The sequence below is a fragment of the Gopherus evgoodei genome, chromosome 10 (assembly GCF_007399415.2).
Source record: "Gopherus evgoodei ecotype Sinaloan lineage chromosome 10, rGopEvg1_v1.p, whole genome shotgun sequence".
Lineage (NCBI taxonomy): Eukaryota > Metazoa > Chordata > Testudines > Testudinidae > Gopherus > Gopherus evgoodei.
The window spans coordinates 53,179,902-53,193,457 of NC_044331.1; the positions used below are offsets into that span (position 1 = coordinate 53,179,902).

General features: G+C 50.2%; 1 protein-coding gene across 2 annotated transcripts in view; it reads left to right on the forward strand.

Annotated features, from left to right (window-relative positions):
• The first annotated feature begins 6,024 nt into the window (after positions 1–6,024).
• C10H16orf96 (chromosome 10 C16orf96 homolog) overlaps positions 6,025–13,556 on the forward strand; it is a 33,980-nt gene continuing 26,448 nt past the window's right edge. Inside the window, exon 1 of one of the 2 annotated variants that reach the window (XM_030579014.1) lies at positions 6,025–6,638. In XM_030579014.1, the coding sequence (XP_030434874.1) occupies positions 6,216–6,638 (423 nt within the window). In that variant the 5' untranslated portion in view covers positions 6,025–6,215. The remainder of the gene's footprint in view (positions 6,639–13,556) is intronic. The other variant, XM_030579013.1, reaches the window with a different exon arrangement.

Below are 13,556 nucleotides of genomic sequence, written 5' to 3' on the forward strand. Positions count from 1 at the left end.
GGAGACTGAGGTTCTGTTCCTGAATCTGTCACTGAGCTGCTGTTGGGCCAGTCATATCCTTTGCTGTGCCTCAGTTTCCCCATTTGTAAAATAGAGATAATGATGCTAAATCCCCAATGCTTAGCCTGGGTTAGCCCTAACTGCTACATAGACCTTGCTTATTACAGAAACTTTTATAACTTTCTCAAACTTAAGCTTGTAACTTATTTGTGTGTGTCTGTTCATCTGTTTAACTTTGTGAATAGCTCTCATTTTCTTTTCCTATTAAAAAATCTTCATGTAGCTTATTATAGGATTGGCTACAAGCATTGTCTGTAGGACAACTGATCTGGAGTAAGTGACCGGTCCTTTGGAACTGGGAGTAACCTGAATATTGCTGTGATTCTGCGTGTATGGAACTATCTATCACACAGGCCAGGCAAGCTTACCTGGGTGGCAAAAGAGACTATCTGTGATTCCAGGTTTAGGCTGTTACAGTTCCTCAAGAATTTACACTTGATAACTGATTGGTGAAATTTAAGTACAGAATTGTAACAGGGGGAACCTCACCTGAGAGCCTCCTCTCAGCTGGGTGTGGTGCTGTAATCTTTTTTTCTCTTGCTCCAGGCACTCCATGTAGGTTGCCAACCTTGCTAAGTGACCTTCAGCAGCTCAGCCATCCAGGTGAGTCACACAATCAATAATGGACAATGTCTGTGACAGACTTCTCCAGGGTGCAACCTGGGACTGAGATACCACTGAGCCCTCTGGCATACCAATCTGGGTCTCTTCTGAAGCTGTCAGGCTGTGACAAGCTGCAATCCTCTCCAGGTCTTACATTGCTATATACAAGCAGGGACATACCCAACTGCAGTTACATGAAGGCTTTTCCTAGCCACTCATGAACTAACAGTAGAGAAACTCCAGCCAGCTCCCTCCCCCCACCCAAATCTTAGAGCTGTCCTGTCCTGTCCTGGTCAAAAACCTGAACAATGTAAGTTTACTACCCAGTCCATCCCTCAATGTGGAGATGACAATGCGCCAGTTTTTTGTTCCTAAGCAGATTCTGCAAGAACAACACACTGTTTTAGGGAAAAAATAAACAGATTTATTAACTACAAAAAGATAGATTTTAAGTATTTATAAGTGTACAGATCAAAGTTGGTTACGTCAGAAAAACAAAATCGCAATCTAAATTCTATAAACTGGATCGGGTTTTAAATAAGTAAGGCTAAGATTTAGTCATGGGTATTTTTAGTGAAAGTCATGGACGGGTCATGGGTAATAAGCAAAGGTCACAGGCCATAACCTGTCCATGACTTGTACTATAAATACCCCTGACTAAATCTTAGGTGCTCTGGGGGGCTATGGGACACTGCTGCTGCTGCTCCTCCAGGGCAGCCTGGGGCTCCACTGCTGCTCCAGAGGTGGGGGCAACATTGCTGCTCCAGGGCAACGCCTAGGATTGCTGCTGCTCCGGCAGCCCCCGAGGCCAGCTACCTGGGGCTGCTCCAGCAGCAGCCAGGGTGGCTGGCCCCAGGCTGCCTGAGCAGCTGGTCCCAGGGGCTGGGCTGGCCCTGAGGTCAGCCACACCAGCTGCTGCAAAAGTCACAGAGGTCCTGGAAAGTCATGGAATCTGTGACTTCAATGACAGACTCGCAGCCTTAGAAATAAGCAGTGTCTCACCCTGATGGTACAAACAGTCCACCAATCTTCTGACCAGAGGCAGGGCTTTCTTCTTTCCCGCCTGGGACCCCCTTCCCCAGTTTAGTCTTTGTTCCTAAGGTGTTTCCAGGTGTTGAGTTGTAAGGTGATGATGTCACTTCCCCCTTTTATAGCTTCTTCCATGTGGAGGGAACTTCATTGTCCCAAAGCCCCAGAACAGTTTCTGGAAAAGTACAGGCATGGAGTCTAGTACCACATGATCTAGTCACATGCCCTTGCATGCTTTGATGAGTCATAGCAGCCATTACCCATATACTGGCTGAAGCATCCCCAGGAAAGTCATCAGGTGAGGATAAGTTGTTCCCCATGCCCATTCTTTTCCTTGATGGGCCATTACCTTGAATAGTCCCTTCACAACATGCTGGCTAGACTGGATATAAACTACCTTACCCAGGAATGAGCACATTTTAAATACAGATGTATAGTCAATATTCATAACTCCAGATACAAAAATGCTACATGCATATAGATAGGATAATAATATTCAGCAAACCATTACTTTTCCATTGACTCCTCACATGACATTTTGTAGAAAATGCATCATAATTATGTCATAATCATATCATTATGGTGAATATGAGGTGCAGAGTGTCATGATCTCCTTCTGGGGTAGCAAAAGTCTAGCAAAACTATCTGCTCTCACCGGGGTCTCCAGCCCCATCTGTGGGCCCTGTAATTCCCACTCTTCACTCAAGTTTCTAAACAAGCCTTGTTCCATTCTCAGGGCTTAGGCCACTTTCCCAATTAACAGTGGGGGAACCCAGGCCCACCCACTATTCTAGGTCCCAACCCAGGGACACTACATGCAGAAGTTGTGTATCACTGCCTCCAGTTCACTGCTGCTATTCCCTGGGCCTTTTCCTCCATAGCCCCCTTCTCTTCGTCCTGACCTCAGGGCTGAAGTTCTCAGATCCTCTTCCTTCCTGCTATGTGCAAAATACCACCACAATCTATCCTCTTGGACACCTTTGAGTTCCTGTGACATGCAGCATGAGAGCCGAGCTGAGCCGAGCCGAGCCAAACCATGCCCCTGCTCCTCTGGTCCCAGCCAATGACTGCCCTACTTAGCCCCTATAGCTCCTTTTATCTGAGCCTGCTGTGCTCTGATTGGCTGTGCTCTATGCAGCCTTTCTTGGCAAGCCTGGAGGACCCACCTTTGCTGCTCCTTCCTGGGTTGGGGTGTGGTAGAACTGTAGGGCCTCCAGCAGGGGGCCTCAAAGGGCAGGTGCACTGTGTCACAAGAACTCACAGCCAATTTGGGGTTTGTGCCTTGGTTTCTAACAGACTGCCCTGAGGTTGGCACTCACCTTCTTGGGCCACTGTAGACAGCTTAACACCTATAGGCTCAGCTGATCAGGACTCCATTGTACTTACAGGTGACAAATGAGAGTCCCTGCCTCAAAGAACTGACGATCTATAGACCAGACATACATAACACATGGCAGAGACAAACAAGTGGGAAGGGAGTGGGGAGGGTATGATGGCAACGCATAGGCATTAGCTCTCTTCCATGCTGAATTCCCAGACTGCTGTGACATACACTCCATGGATTAAGCACATGTGATCTCTTAGCTCTCGACTTCACTCTGTTTGTCAGGAAATCTCCAGCAATGGCGATATATCCAGGACAGAGGTGTTTTTACCATGGTGCCATCTTGACACAGCCTAAGGGGAAGAACTGGAATGTGACTGTTTTTTGCAAAATAACAGTGCAGCCCACTGAGCTCTTTAAAACCCTGTGGCTTTGCAAAGAGCTACGGACAGTAGGCCAGCAGATTTGCTGATAGGAGCTGGGTGAAGCAGGGCAGCCATAACTCCAGTGCAGCCAACCATTTGCACTGGGTGTAAAGCTGCTTTGCAAAGCAGACAGAGTTTACTGGTCAATCAGGTGCTGTCTTTATTATATTAGGGTTTGAATTTTGGAGTTAGTGTTGCCTGAGGCTAGAAATACATGTTAGGAAGTCCTGGGTTTTACATAAAGATCATGGGGCAGACCATACTGTCAGTTACACCTGCCTAAATCTGAGGGCTTGTCTACCTCAGAAAGTTGCAGCGCTGGTGAGGGAGTTACAGCGCTGCAACTTTGAAGGTGTACACATCTGCAGGGCATCACCAGCGCTGCAACTCCCTGTTTGCAGCGCTGGCCGTACTCCCGTTTTGTCTCGGGTGTAGAGGATCCAGCGCTGGTGATCCAGCGCTGGTAATCCAATGTAGACACTTACCAGCGCTTTTCTTGACCTCCGTGGAAGGAGGAAGCCTCTGGTAATCAAGCTGGTCTCCTTTCCCGGTTTGCTCTCTCGTTCCCGGAACCCCGAGCAAGCAGGTCTCCTTCCCTGCGGTTTGCAGGGTGGTTCGGGGAACGCGAGAGCAAACCGCGGCGAAGCTGGTCTCCTTTCCCGGTTTGCTCTCTCGTTCCCGGAACCCCGAACAAGCAGGTCTCCTTCCCTGCGGTTTGCTGGGTGGCTCCGGGAACGCGAGAGCAAACCGCGGCGAAGCTGGTCTCCTTTCCCAGTTTGCTCTCTCGTTCCCGGAACCCAGAGCAAGCAGGTCTCCTTCCCTGCGGTTTGCTGGGTGGCTCCGGGAACGCGAGAGCAAACCGCGGCGAAGCTGGTCTCCTTTCCCGGTTTGCTCTCTCGTTCCCGGAACCCCGAACAAGCAGGTCTCCTTCCCTGCGGTTTGCTGGGTGGCTTCGGGAACGCGAGAGCAAACCGCGGTGAAGCTGGTCTCCTTTCCCGGTTTGCTCTCTCGTTCCCGGAACCCCCCTTGAAGCCGCCCAACAGCGCTGCAGTGTGGCCACATCTAACACCACTTGCAGCGCTGGTTGCTGTAAGTGTGGCCACTCTGCAGCGCTGGCCCTATACAGCTGTACTAATACAGCTGTAACAACCAGCGCTGCAAAATTTTAGATGTAGACATGGCCTGAGTAACTCTACTGACTCCACTGGAGTTACTCTACCCTGGGCAACTCCAGTCAAGTTCATTGAGTGACTTGAGATTTACCCTGGGCTAACTGCTGGCAGAATCTGGCCCAGACATGTTGCTTGTAGTGGCGGTCATCCAGGAGAATCTCTGAACACGCCATGCCAGAGGGGGACCCTTTCACCCATCTTTGTAATGCAGCCACCTCTGGGGTTGATCAGCTTTTCAAAGCAATAATTACAGGGAGGTGGGGACAGGAGAGTGCAGGATGGAGGAGGTCTAGGTGGGAGCCAAGAAGGTGCATTGGGGAGGGATGTGGGAGCTTGAGGGGAGGGGGAAAGGGTGCCTGCCAATTAATTATTATTATACCACCTAAGAGATCTGATGGTATCAGGATCCTATTGAGTTAGGAGCCGTATATACAGAGAGGTAGACACAGTCTCTTGTCCAAACGGCCTTACGATCTCACTCTCTCCTTCCTACAGCCATACATCAGGGCTGGGAGCAGACTTACAAACTGCCTAAGCTCTCTGGGGCAGCGACTGTCTTTCTTGTCCTGTGTCTGTACAGCACCTAGCACAACGGGGCCCTGGGACATTCCTGTGGCTCCTAGATGCTATAAAATAATAATCCAGGGGAAAATGCTGGGGCTTGGCAATTCCCTGTTTGGGTCGGGGCTCATCCTGCCAGATGGCAGCCCAGAGAGGCATGGCCCAGGGGACCCCCGATTCTCAGCCAGCTTGTGGCGTTTTGCTGGCTCAGCTGGCCAAAAGCTGCCTCAAGTTGCCAGAGTCCGATGAGGGCTGCAAAAACCAGGACCAGCCAGCTGTTTCTATAGAAGTGACTGGGATGCCAGCAGGCCCTGAGAACATAAACTTTCCTGGCTGCCAGGGAGGTGGAATTACCCTGACATGCCAAGGACAGAAAAGCAAGGGGCATCTTTTTCCAGAAAACATGATGAGGGTCAGCTTAGGCAGGTGCCATATAATCCTTCCCACTGGAATCTGGTCAGGCTGCTGGGGCGAACACTCATTCTCTGATGGAGGACGTCCCGGGCCGGGGTGTTTTACACAGTCTAACTCTCCCACCAGACTGGGGGGCTTTGCCTTTGCCAGTGGTTTGTATTTTATCCCTAGGAGATGAGAAAATCCCGGGTGTGAGAGAGACGAGCACGGAATCTCAAGAAGAATCCCTAGGTAACCGGCCACAGTTACCTCATGCTCTCAACAATCAGGCTTTCCTGCTTCCAAGAGCACTTTCCTTTATTCCTGTACCAGGTGTCACCGTGCTTGTGATTGTCCCTGGTCCGCAGCCGAACAGCACAGTGACTCACCCCATTCATCACCATCTCGCCACCTTTCTTAAGTTGTCCATCTCCTTTCAGATCTCAGCACATTCCTTGGTATCCTAGCAACCAGCAGAAACTTTCCGAGGAGAGCACAGACCAGAGCGTGACTTATTAACTTTGAGCCTATCAGGGTGTGTTATCGTGGATCCCTAGGACGACTGGTCCTGGGAAGTAACCTCACTGTATCGAGGCCGCTTCAGTGCTCGCAGCTGCTGGTCTCCCAAGGCTAGAGACTGAACGAAAAATGAGCTTCTCCGTTACATTCACAGAGCTAGTGAACATTGCGATTGGCACGCCTGAACTTGGCAACGTCAACTTCAATGCCCTTCATGTCCTGCTGCACGGCCTGTTGGAGCACCTCCAGCTCCAAGGTGTCAAAAAGGAGATCTCCCAGGAGGAGAGGGATTTTCTCCAGCCTGCACCTAGCTTTACAGCGGAAGGCCAGGTCCAGAAGCAGGTCTCCCCGGAGAAGAAATCCAGCTCGCTCTTTCACCAGCTTCAGGAGAGGCTGTCAAGGATCGAAAGTCAGCTGCTTCTTCTGAATAGTCCCCCTACCACAGAACAGCTGCTATCTCGGAGCGAGCCCCACAACAAGCCTGCCGAGGAAATGTGGCAAATGATGCAGTTGAAGAAGAAGATGGAAATGAATGAGGAAGGAATGACTAAGGTGAGACAGACCTGCTTTGGGAAAGCTCCTGCTTCCCTTCCCTCCAGTCTGTCAGGGCCAGATCCTCACTGGGTGTAAATTGTATTGCCTACAGCTCCTGCCACTGACATACCCAGGGCAGTGTCCTGCGAAAGCCAGCTAGAAGGGGTGTCTGGTCCACAGGAATCCAGAGAGAGACTCTGTAGGGAAATGTCTCCTAAGAATCTGATCAGCACTAATGCAGGTTTATCTGAGCAGGTTACAGCCCAGTTTGGTCCAGTTCATAGAGGAAGGATCAAACTGAGTTGAAGAGCACTGGTTTGATGTGGTCTATTTCATAGCATGGAGAGGACTCCCTCAGACTGCTGTTAATCCACTCCAGGAAGAGATGGGGCACCCAGAACTGGGTTTCAGTCCCTGCTCCCCTGGAATAGGCTTTCGCTATGCCTGTCCCTAGCAATAACTCACTTGGGGGCCCCTCTGGAGTCCCAAGAAGTCTATTTCCGTTTTGCTTTTGACTCCACTGGGAGCAGGCTCAAGTCCTTAGCAGGCCTGGAACCCCTGTTAAAGGTCTCTCCTAGACCTTTCCCACAGCACATTTCAGTATTGATAGGTCATTACTGCGAACCAAGATCCTCTACCCATTGACACACCATGCCCCTGGTAAGACTCAGCACTGGACAAGGAAACCAGAGGGCCCGCTTCTCTGCTGCCCCACATCTTGTGTTATCATTGACAGCAGGACAAGGTGGGTATAAACCGCCACCGAATCAGAATGGTCTCACATCCTCTCTGCACTAGTGGGAATGACTGCACAAGGTGCAAGGCAATGGGGAAGCAGGCCCTGAGACACATCATCTCCTGGCCTGAGCTAAAGATACACACAGCCATTCTGGAGACATGGGTTCAAGGGTAAGAGTGGGGTGTTAATTTTCCCGGGAAGTGGTGGTCCACCCACTGCAGAAGAGCAGTGCATTTGGTCTTGAGTGACAGGCCAAAGAGGAGACTTGAGCATGTAGTTAGTTGGCAGCCCCTCCGTGCTTTGAGTGACATTACTGATGGCAGAGCTGGAAAAGAACTAGGAGAAAGATGGTTCCTCTGGTACCTCCTCTTACTCCATCACTACTGTGTTATTTCATTAAGTACTATCAGTTTGTCCTGTCCTTCACAGATGTAGATGGAGTCAGACTGTGACCCTGGGAGTTTATCTATCACTCTCCAGGCAAGGAAGGACATTCTGTGGTATCTAAAACCTGATCTTTTTTTATTCTGTTCTGTCATGTTAAATCGATGGACTTAACTCTTGGAGACCTCATTCGTGTTAAAAGGCCATATTGTACCTAGGAAACGCGTTGCAATTGCACAGGGAATTTCAGTTTGCTCAGAATGCAGCTTATTTTGTCACCCTTATATGTGACTATGTAAAAACAGCATTATCTTCTAGCCATGACTGCTTAGCGCTTTAATCTCCCCTCTGCCCTGCTTGGCTCTGGGAGGGGTTGGAATCCACACCTCCTCCTGCATCATCAGAAGTGCCTGTGAGGACATAATTTACCTGTAAAGTCCTCACTACTGTTGCTACTGATGTGTAGAAGGAAGGAGCCCAGTGTGGCTCTCGGAGTCCATGGGGAGGACACAGGACTGACAAAAAAAAAATCTTTGTAGTTGTAAACGGAGCCCACTTGATCTGGCAGTTGGGACCCCGTGATTGTCACCAAGCCCCTCTCCAGAGCAGAAACACATGCTAAATTCTTCATTTACTTGCTCAGGAAGGGAGTTTGGAAACACAGGAGTCTAACCCCTTCCTAGTATAGTCAGAGAAAGCCCCTTCACTCAGAGTTTCACACAGACAGAAAGCAGCACGACTATCTCAGCTGTTGCTTCCCAGTTAGGATCCTCCATTCCCCATCCTCCCATGGTCCTTTTGGCTTTCCATCCAGGTAGCAAGTGCTAGTGTTCTCTCACCATCTGGGCAGGCAGTTTACCCCTGACCAGCATTGTTGTTCCAGGAGTGTTTGCCTGAACAGAGGTGTTCAGTCTAGGTCCAGTCCAGTTGCCTGGTTAGAGTGTAGTTGAGAATGTGAAACAAGGGAAAGTTGTGAGTTCTCTAAGTACCATCTCCTCGTCCTGCTCCTGGTCAGATGGGGAGGGGCTTTCCTTAGCCATCTGCCCATGATCTTGTCAGATTAGCAGCCAGGTTAGCAGCGGTGGCAGTGCCAGTGCCTCTGGGCCAGATCAGTGGGGAAGGGGGTGCTGGTGCCCCCTGAGCCTGGTGAATTGTGACACTCATCCCACCTACAGCCCTTGATGTAATCCTTGATCTGTCTCTGCAGTTCCCCTTGAGTATCATTCATTTCCCTTTTGGGAAAGGGTGGGGGTGGCGGTCACCCAGGGGATGAATAAGAATTGCTCTGTATTTCCCACCAGTCCCATGGCTCATGGGCTGCCATGCCCCTAGCAGGAGGGACAGGTTGGCTGTAATGGGCTGTTCTGAAGTTTCCCCGCATGGGTCCCATGTGCTGTTTCAGGGTCATTCTCCTGCCTCCTTTCTCCACTGCGGACAGAGAGTCACTTCTGTCCACTTCTTCTCTGCGTGCAGCAGCATTTCCATGAATCTAACTCAGCTATGAGGGTTCAGAAACAGCGTGAGCAGGAGCACACAGATGAATGTGACGTGCCCTGAGTGGGGAGCACCGAGTCTTATTACCTGGGAAGGCCACCTTGGCAGAGCGTGCACTTCCTCCCTATGACTGACAGATGGTGCTGAGAGCCAGGTGGGGTGAGAGAAAGGAGTAAAACAATGGGGCAGTAGGAGAACAAATAGTGCAGACCTGCACTCCCCCGGCATATGGTACCAAAGGGCCAGCATCGCAGTCTGGGCAGCTGGCGGAACTCCCTTGTACAGGCACATGCCACATAGCAAATCATATCAGTAGGTTGGCCCCCCGAAGGGGCACACAGCCAGTACCACCAGCAACCACACAGCATGTTGCTAAACATGCTGTAAGTCACAACACTAATAATACTCTGCACTTCCATAGCACCTTTCACCTGAGGGCCTTGCTGTGCTTCACAAATGCTAACTGACTACAACTGACAACACACCTGTGAAGCACAAGAAGGACATAGAGCAAGGACTTTACCCACCATTGAAATGTAACCATCTCTGGGGTGGAATGTGGCAGCTGCTTAACAGCACACAGCAACATCACACAATATTTTAGGATGGACAGGAAATGAGATTCATTTGAACCTGCAGGGGGAATTTATGGAGGCCAGAATGTAATTGCCATATTTAGTCATCTTGCCTTTTAAGATTATTATCCCAGCATAAGCCCGTGTTGAATTAGTGGTGTACTGACCTTGCTGGCTGACAAATGTTCAGCTGTTGTCTGTCAAGCTCTCGCCAGTTAGAAACCCACTTCCTGGGACTTGACGTTTTGTTTCACTAAATTTTCTGTCAGCTCAGTCAGAGGTAGCATTCCCATTCACATCTTCTCATCAATTGTTGTGTGGCGATGCAGCTGGGTTTCTTCCCAGAAGTGACTGCATTTCAGTGGTAGGTGCAGTGATTCACACATGCACCATACTAGAGTTTGCATATCACCGTAACAGTCTCCTTTAGGGCACTCTAGTCTAGAAACAGCTGGTATTATTATGTTTTTAAATAAACATTTCAAGGACAAAATGGAAGCATTTTTGATAGCAGCACTAGGTCATGGAATCATAGAAATGTAGGGCTAGGAGGGAGCTTGAGTGTCATCTCATCTATCCCCCATGCTAAGGCACGATCAAGTAAACCATACCTCTCTCTGACACGTTTGTCTAACCTGTTCTTAAAGACCTTCAGTGACAAGCCAAGGATGCCATGACCTCCCCAGGTGCCCTGTTGCAGTGCTTAGCTAGCCTCCTGTTGTTTGGTGCTTCTCCCTCCCAAGTTAGGAATATGAGAAAGTTGTTTCTATGTAAACAAAGAGATTACCCAGCCCTGCTGCCCAGGGATTGGCACAGGTGCACGGGGATTGCTGTTGTGTCAGCTCCTTATTTGGGACAATTCTGCTTGCTGATACACCAACACATGTGCAACCAGCCAGCTGGGCTTGCTGCCCCCCTTCTGTTGGTGTGCCAGCCTGCCAGCCTGCTCCTTTTTCTTGCCTGTGTGTGGCAGCAGGGGATAAGCAGCATCAGGGCAGAGAAGGTTAGCAAGCCCTTAGGAGGGGTTAATGCAACAGATTCAGTGCTGGCTTGGGGCAAGCAATTGCCCAGATTTCGTATTTAATTTGTTTGAATCAGACCTAGAGGAGAGGGATATGTTTCTAGCTTCCCCTTGCGTGGCCAGAGGGGACATTTGGGAGGAAAGCTCTCTGTGTGAACGCCAACTGTGTGGGGCAATCAGCTGCTGTGTGTTGGGGTGGAACCTGCTTGCTTGTAGGCTGTAAATGCATTATGGCACAGGGGCTCCTGTTGCTGAAAGCTACCAAGCACAGTCCGATCTCTTGCTGCTGCTATAATCTGGCTCCTAACATGGGCTGGGCCAGCTGCCCTCGTTACCTGTGAGTGCAGCCAACCTGTGGCTTGATTCAAAGATACTGGGTGCCCACAGAATCAATGGGAGTTGTGGTGCAAGGTCAAGCCCTGGTAACCTCTCACCCCAACGGAACCAATGGGGCATGGACTCGAGAAGTAACTAGCGTGCTCCACGTTTGTCATGTTGTTACCCTGGTGGTGCCTGGCCCCGCCCTTCCCTAGCAGCCCCTCTGGTCAGGCTTGGGACAGGAGCTGATCAAAAATGTTTTGTTTTGTTTTTTAACCAAAAAATGGGGGTTTGAGGATGACAAAACTCTAAGGTGCCACAAGTACTCCTGTTCTTGTTGCGGATACAGACTAACACGGCTGCTGCTCTGAAACCTGCAGAAAAATGTCAATTTTAATCAACAGCTCTTTGTTTTCCAATGAAATTTCAAAAGGAAAAATTTAAAACTGAAAAAAAATCAAAATTTTTATAAATGTTTTGGGTTGAAATTATGAAAAATCCCATTTCTTTCTTTCTCTCTCTTTTAAAACCTTTTTTCCAGTGGAAAGAAGGAAAAAAGAAGGGGGGGGAGGAGAGATTAAAAAAATAACAGCGTGATTTTCCCTTCCAACAATAGTATTAAAATCTTCTTTAAAATGTTCTCATGAAGCATCATTCACAGCCAGCTCTTCCCACAGTCTCTTGGGGCAGGCTGGCTGTTGTTTGGAAATGTGCTAGCTCACCTGTTTGAGCAATCACTTCCGGCACAGAACTTTGCACCTGGCCTAGGCAGGGCAAACTGAGTTTAATTATTATTTATTTGTACTACGCTAGCACCTAGGACCCCTTGTCATGGGCTGGGGCCTCAGTGTGCTAGGCGCTGTACAGACACAGAAGAGAAAGACAAGACGTAACAAGTGGGGAAGACAGAAGAGCACAAGGAAACGAGAAGACCATGAGGCAATGGTCTCAGCACTGTGACAGCTGGCCAGGGCCAGTCCAGGCTCCTCCCAGGGTTGACCTGAGCAGGGGGCGTGTTTTAAAACATGGCCTGATTTCTTAGTCTGGATGTGGCCTTAAAGGGCCCTGCAAAGCTTTCTAACTGCAACTTGGTGGGATGTTGCAAGGGCCAGTGAGGGAGCCCGAGGCCTGTCCCCTGGTTGTGCCATGGGGCATATCCACCCCAAAAGGGCATTCCCCAATTCACAGGACAGCTGGCAGCCTGCAGAGGGGAGCTGCACACTCCTAGAGGGTGGGGGCAGTCCCCAGCATGCAGGGAGTTCTAGGAGGGATTATCCCCCCCACCCCCATTGTGCTGTGGGGAAGCACAATCCCTGGGTCCCAGAGCTCTCCATAGGATGGGATTGCTCTGCATTGCACACCCGTCCTGGGGCAGGAGGTGGGGAGGGAGGATTGCCAAGCAGTGTCAGACCTCCTTGTGCGCACACACCTGCCCCCTCCCTAGGGTTGCCAATTTTCACTGGACATATTCCTGGACTTTTCATCACATGACATCATCTGTAATTAAAGATTAATCTTTAACTCCTAGCGATTCCAGGACAATCCTGGAGGGTTGGCAACCCTACCTCTCCCTGGGGCATTCCTGTCAGGGCCTGAGAGACACTGTGTCAAGTGCTAGTTTGAGCACAAGCCTGGACACGTCAAGACTGACTTGTGCTCAGCATGTGAGTCCCGCTGTGGGGGCTCTGTTAACAGCGAACAATCTCCCAGGCACCCCAGCTGAGCCCGAGTCCGACATGCTCCCTTGTGTAGGAAGCACTGGAATGCAGAGGGCAGTGTCTGCCTCTTGGAGAGATGGGCATCCCCCAGAGTTAACTGCCCTGGGTGTGAGCACTGCAGTGGACCTGGCACTGGGCCTTCTGGGCCTGGCAGGACAGCAAAGCAGTGGACTCCCAGGGGGGACTCGGTTCCCCCTGCTCCTGATGTTTATATCTACAATGCAGGAGCCACCCAGCCTGCTATGGGGTCTGACAGGTCAGAGTCAGAGCCCTGAACTGCAACTGAAAGTGAAGGCTCTAAACCACCCTTGCCCTGCAATCAGGGCAGCCTGACACTCTGCTGAGTGCTGTCGCTGGGTCAATCCCTTGTGGCTGTTGCTAGCTTGCACAACTTTACACAGCCTCCAGGCTGCTCTAAATTAGGCTGGAGACCAGCTTGATGTCCAACCAATCCTGGACTGAGCTGCGCTGTGCAGTCCTTGGCCATAGCCAAGGATTGGGGCCAGAGACTCAGCCTTGCCTTTGGATTGCCTGGGCCTGACTCTGATCTGATAGGCACTGGTTTCACACTGGGTTACTCTGGGGGAGTTACTTCTGATTTACACCAGCATGAGAGAAGAATTAGATTCCTGCCTCTTGGCAGTGAGAGGGCTTGTCTGCATAGGAAGTTTTACCAATGAATCAGTC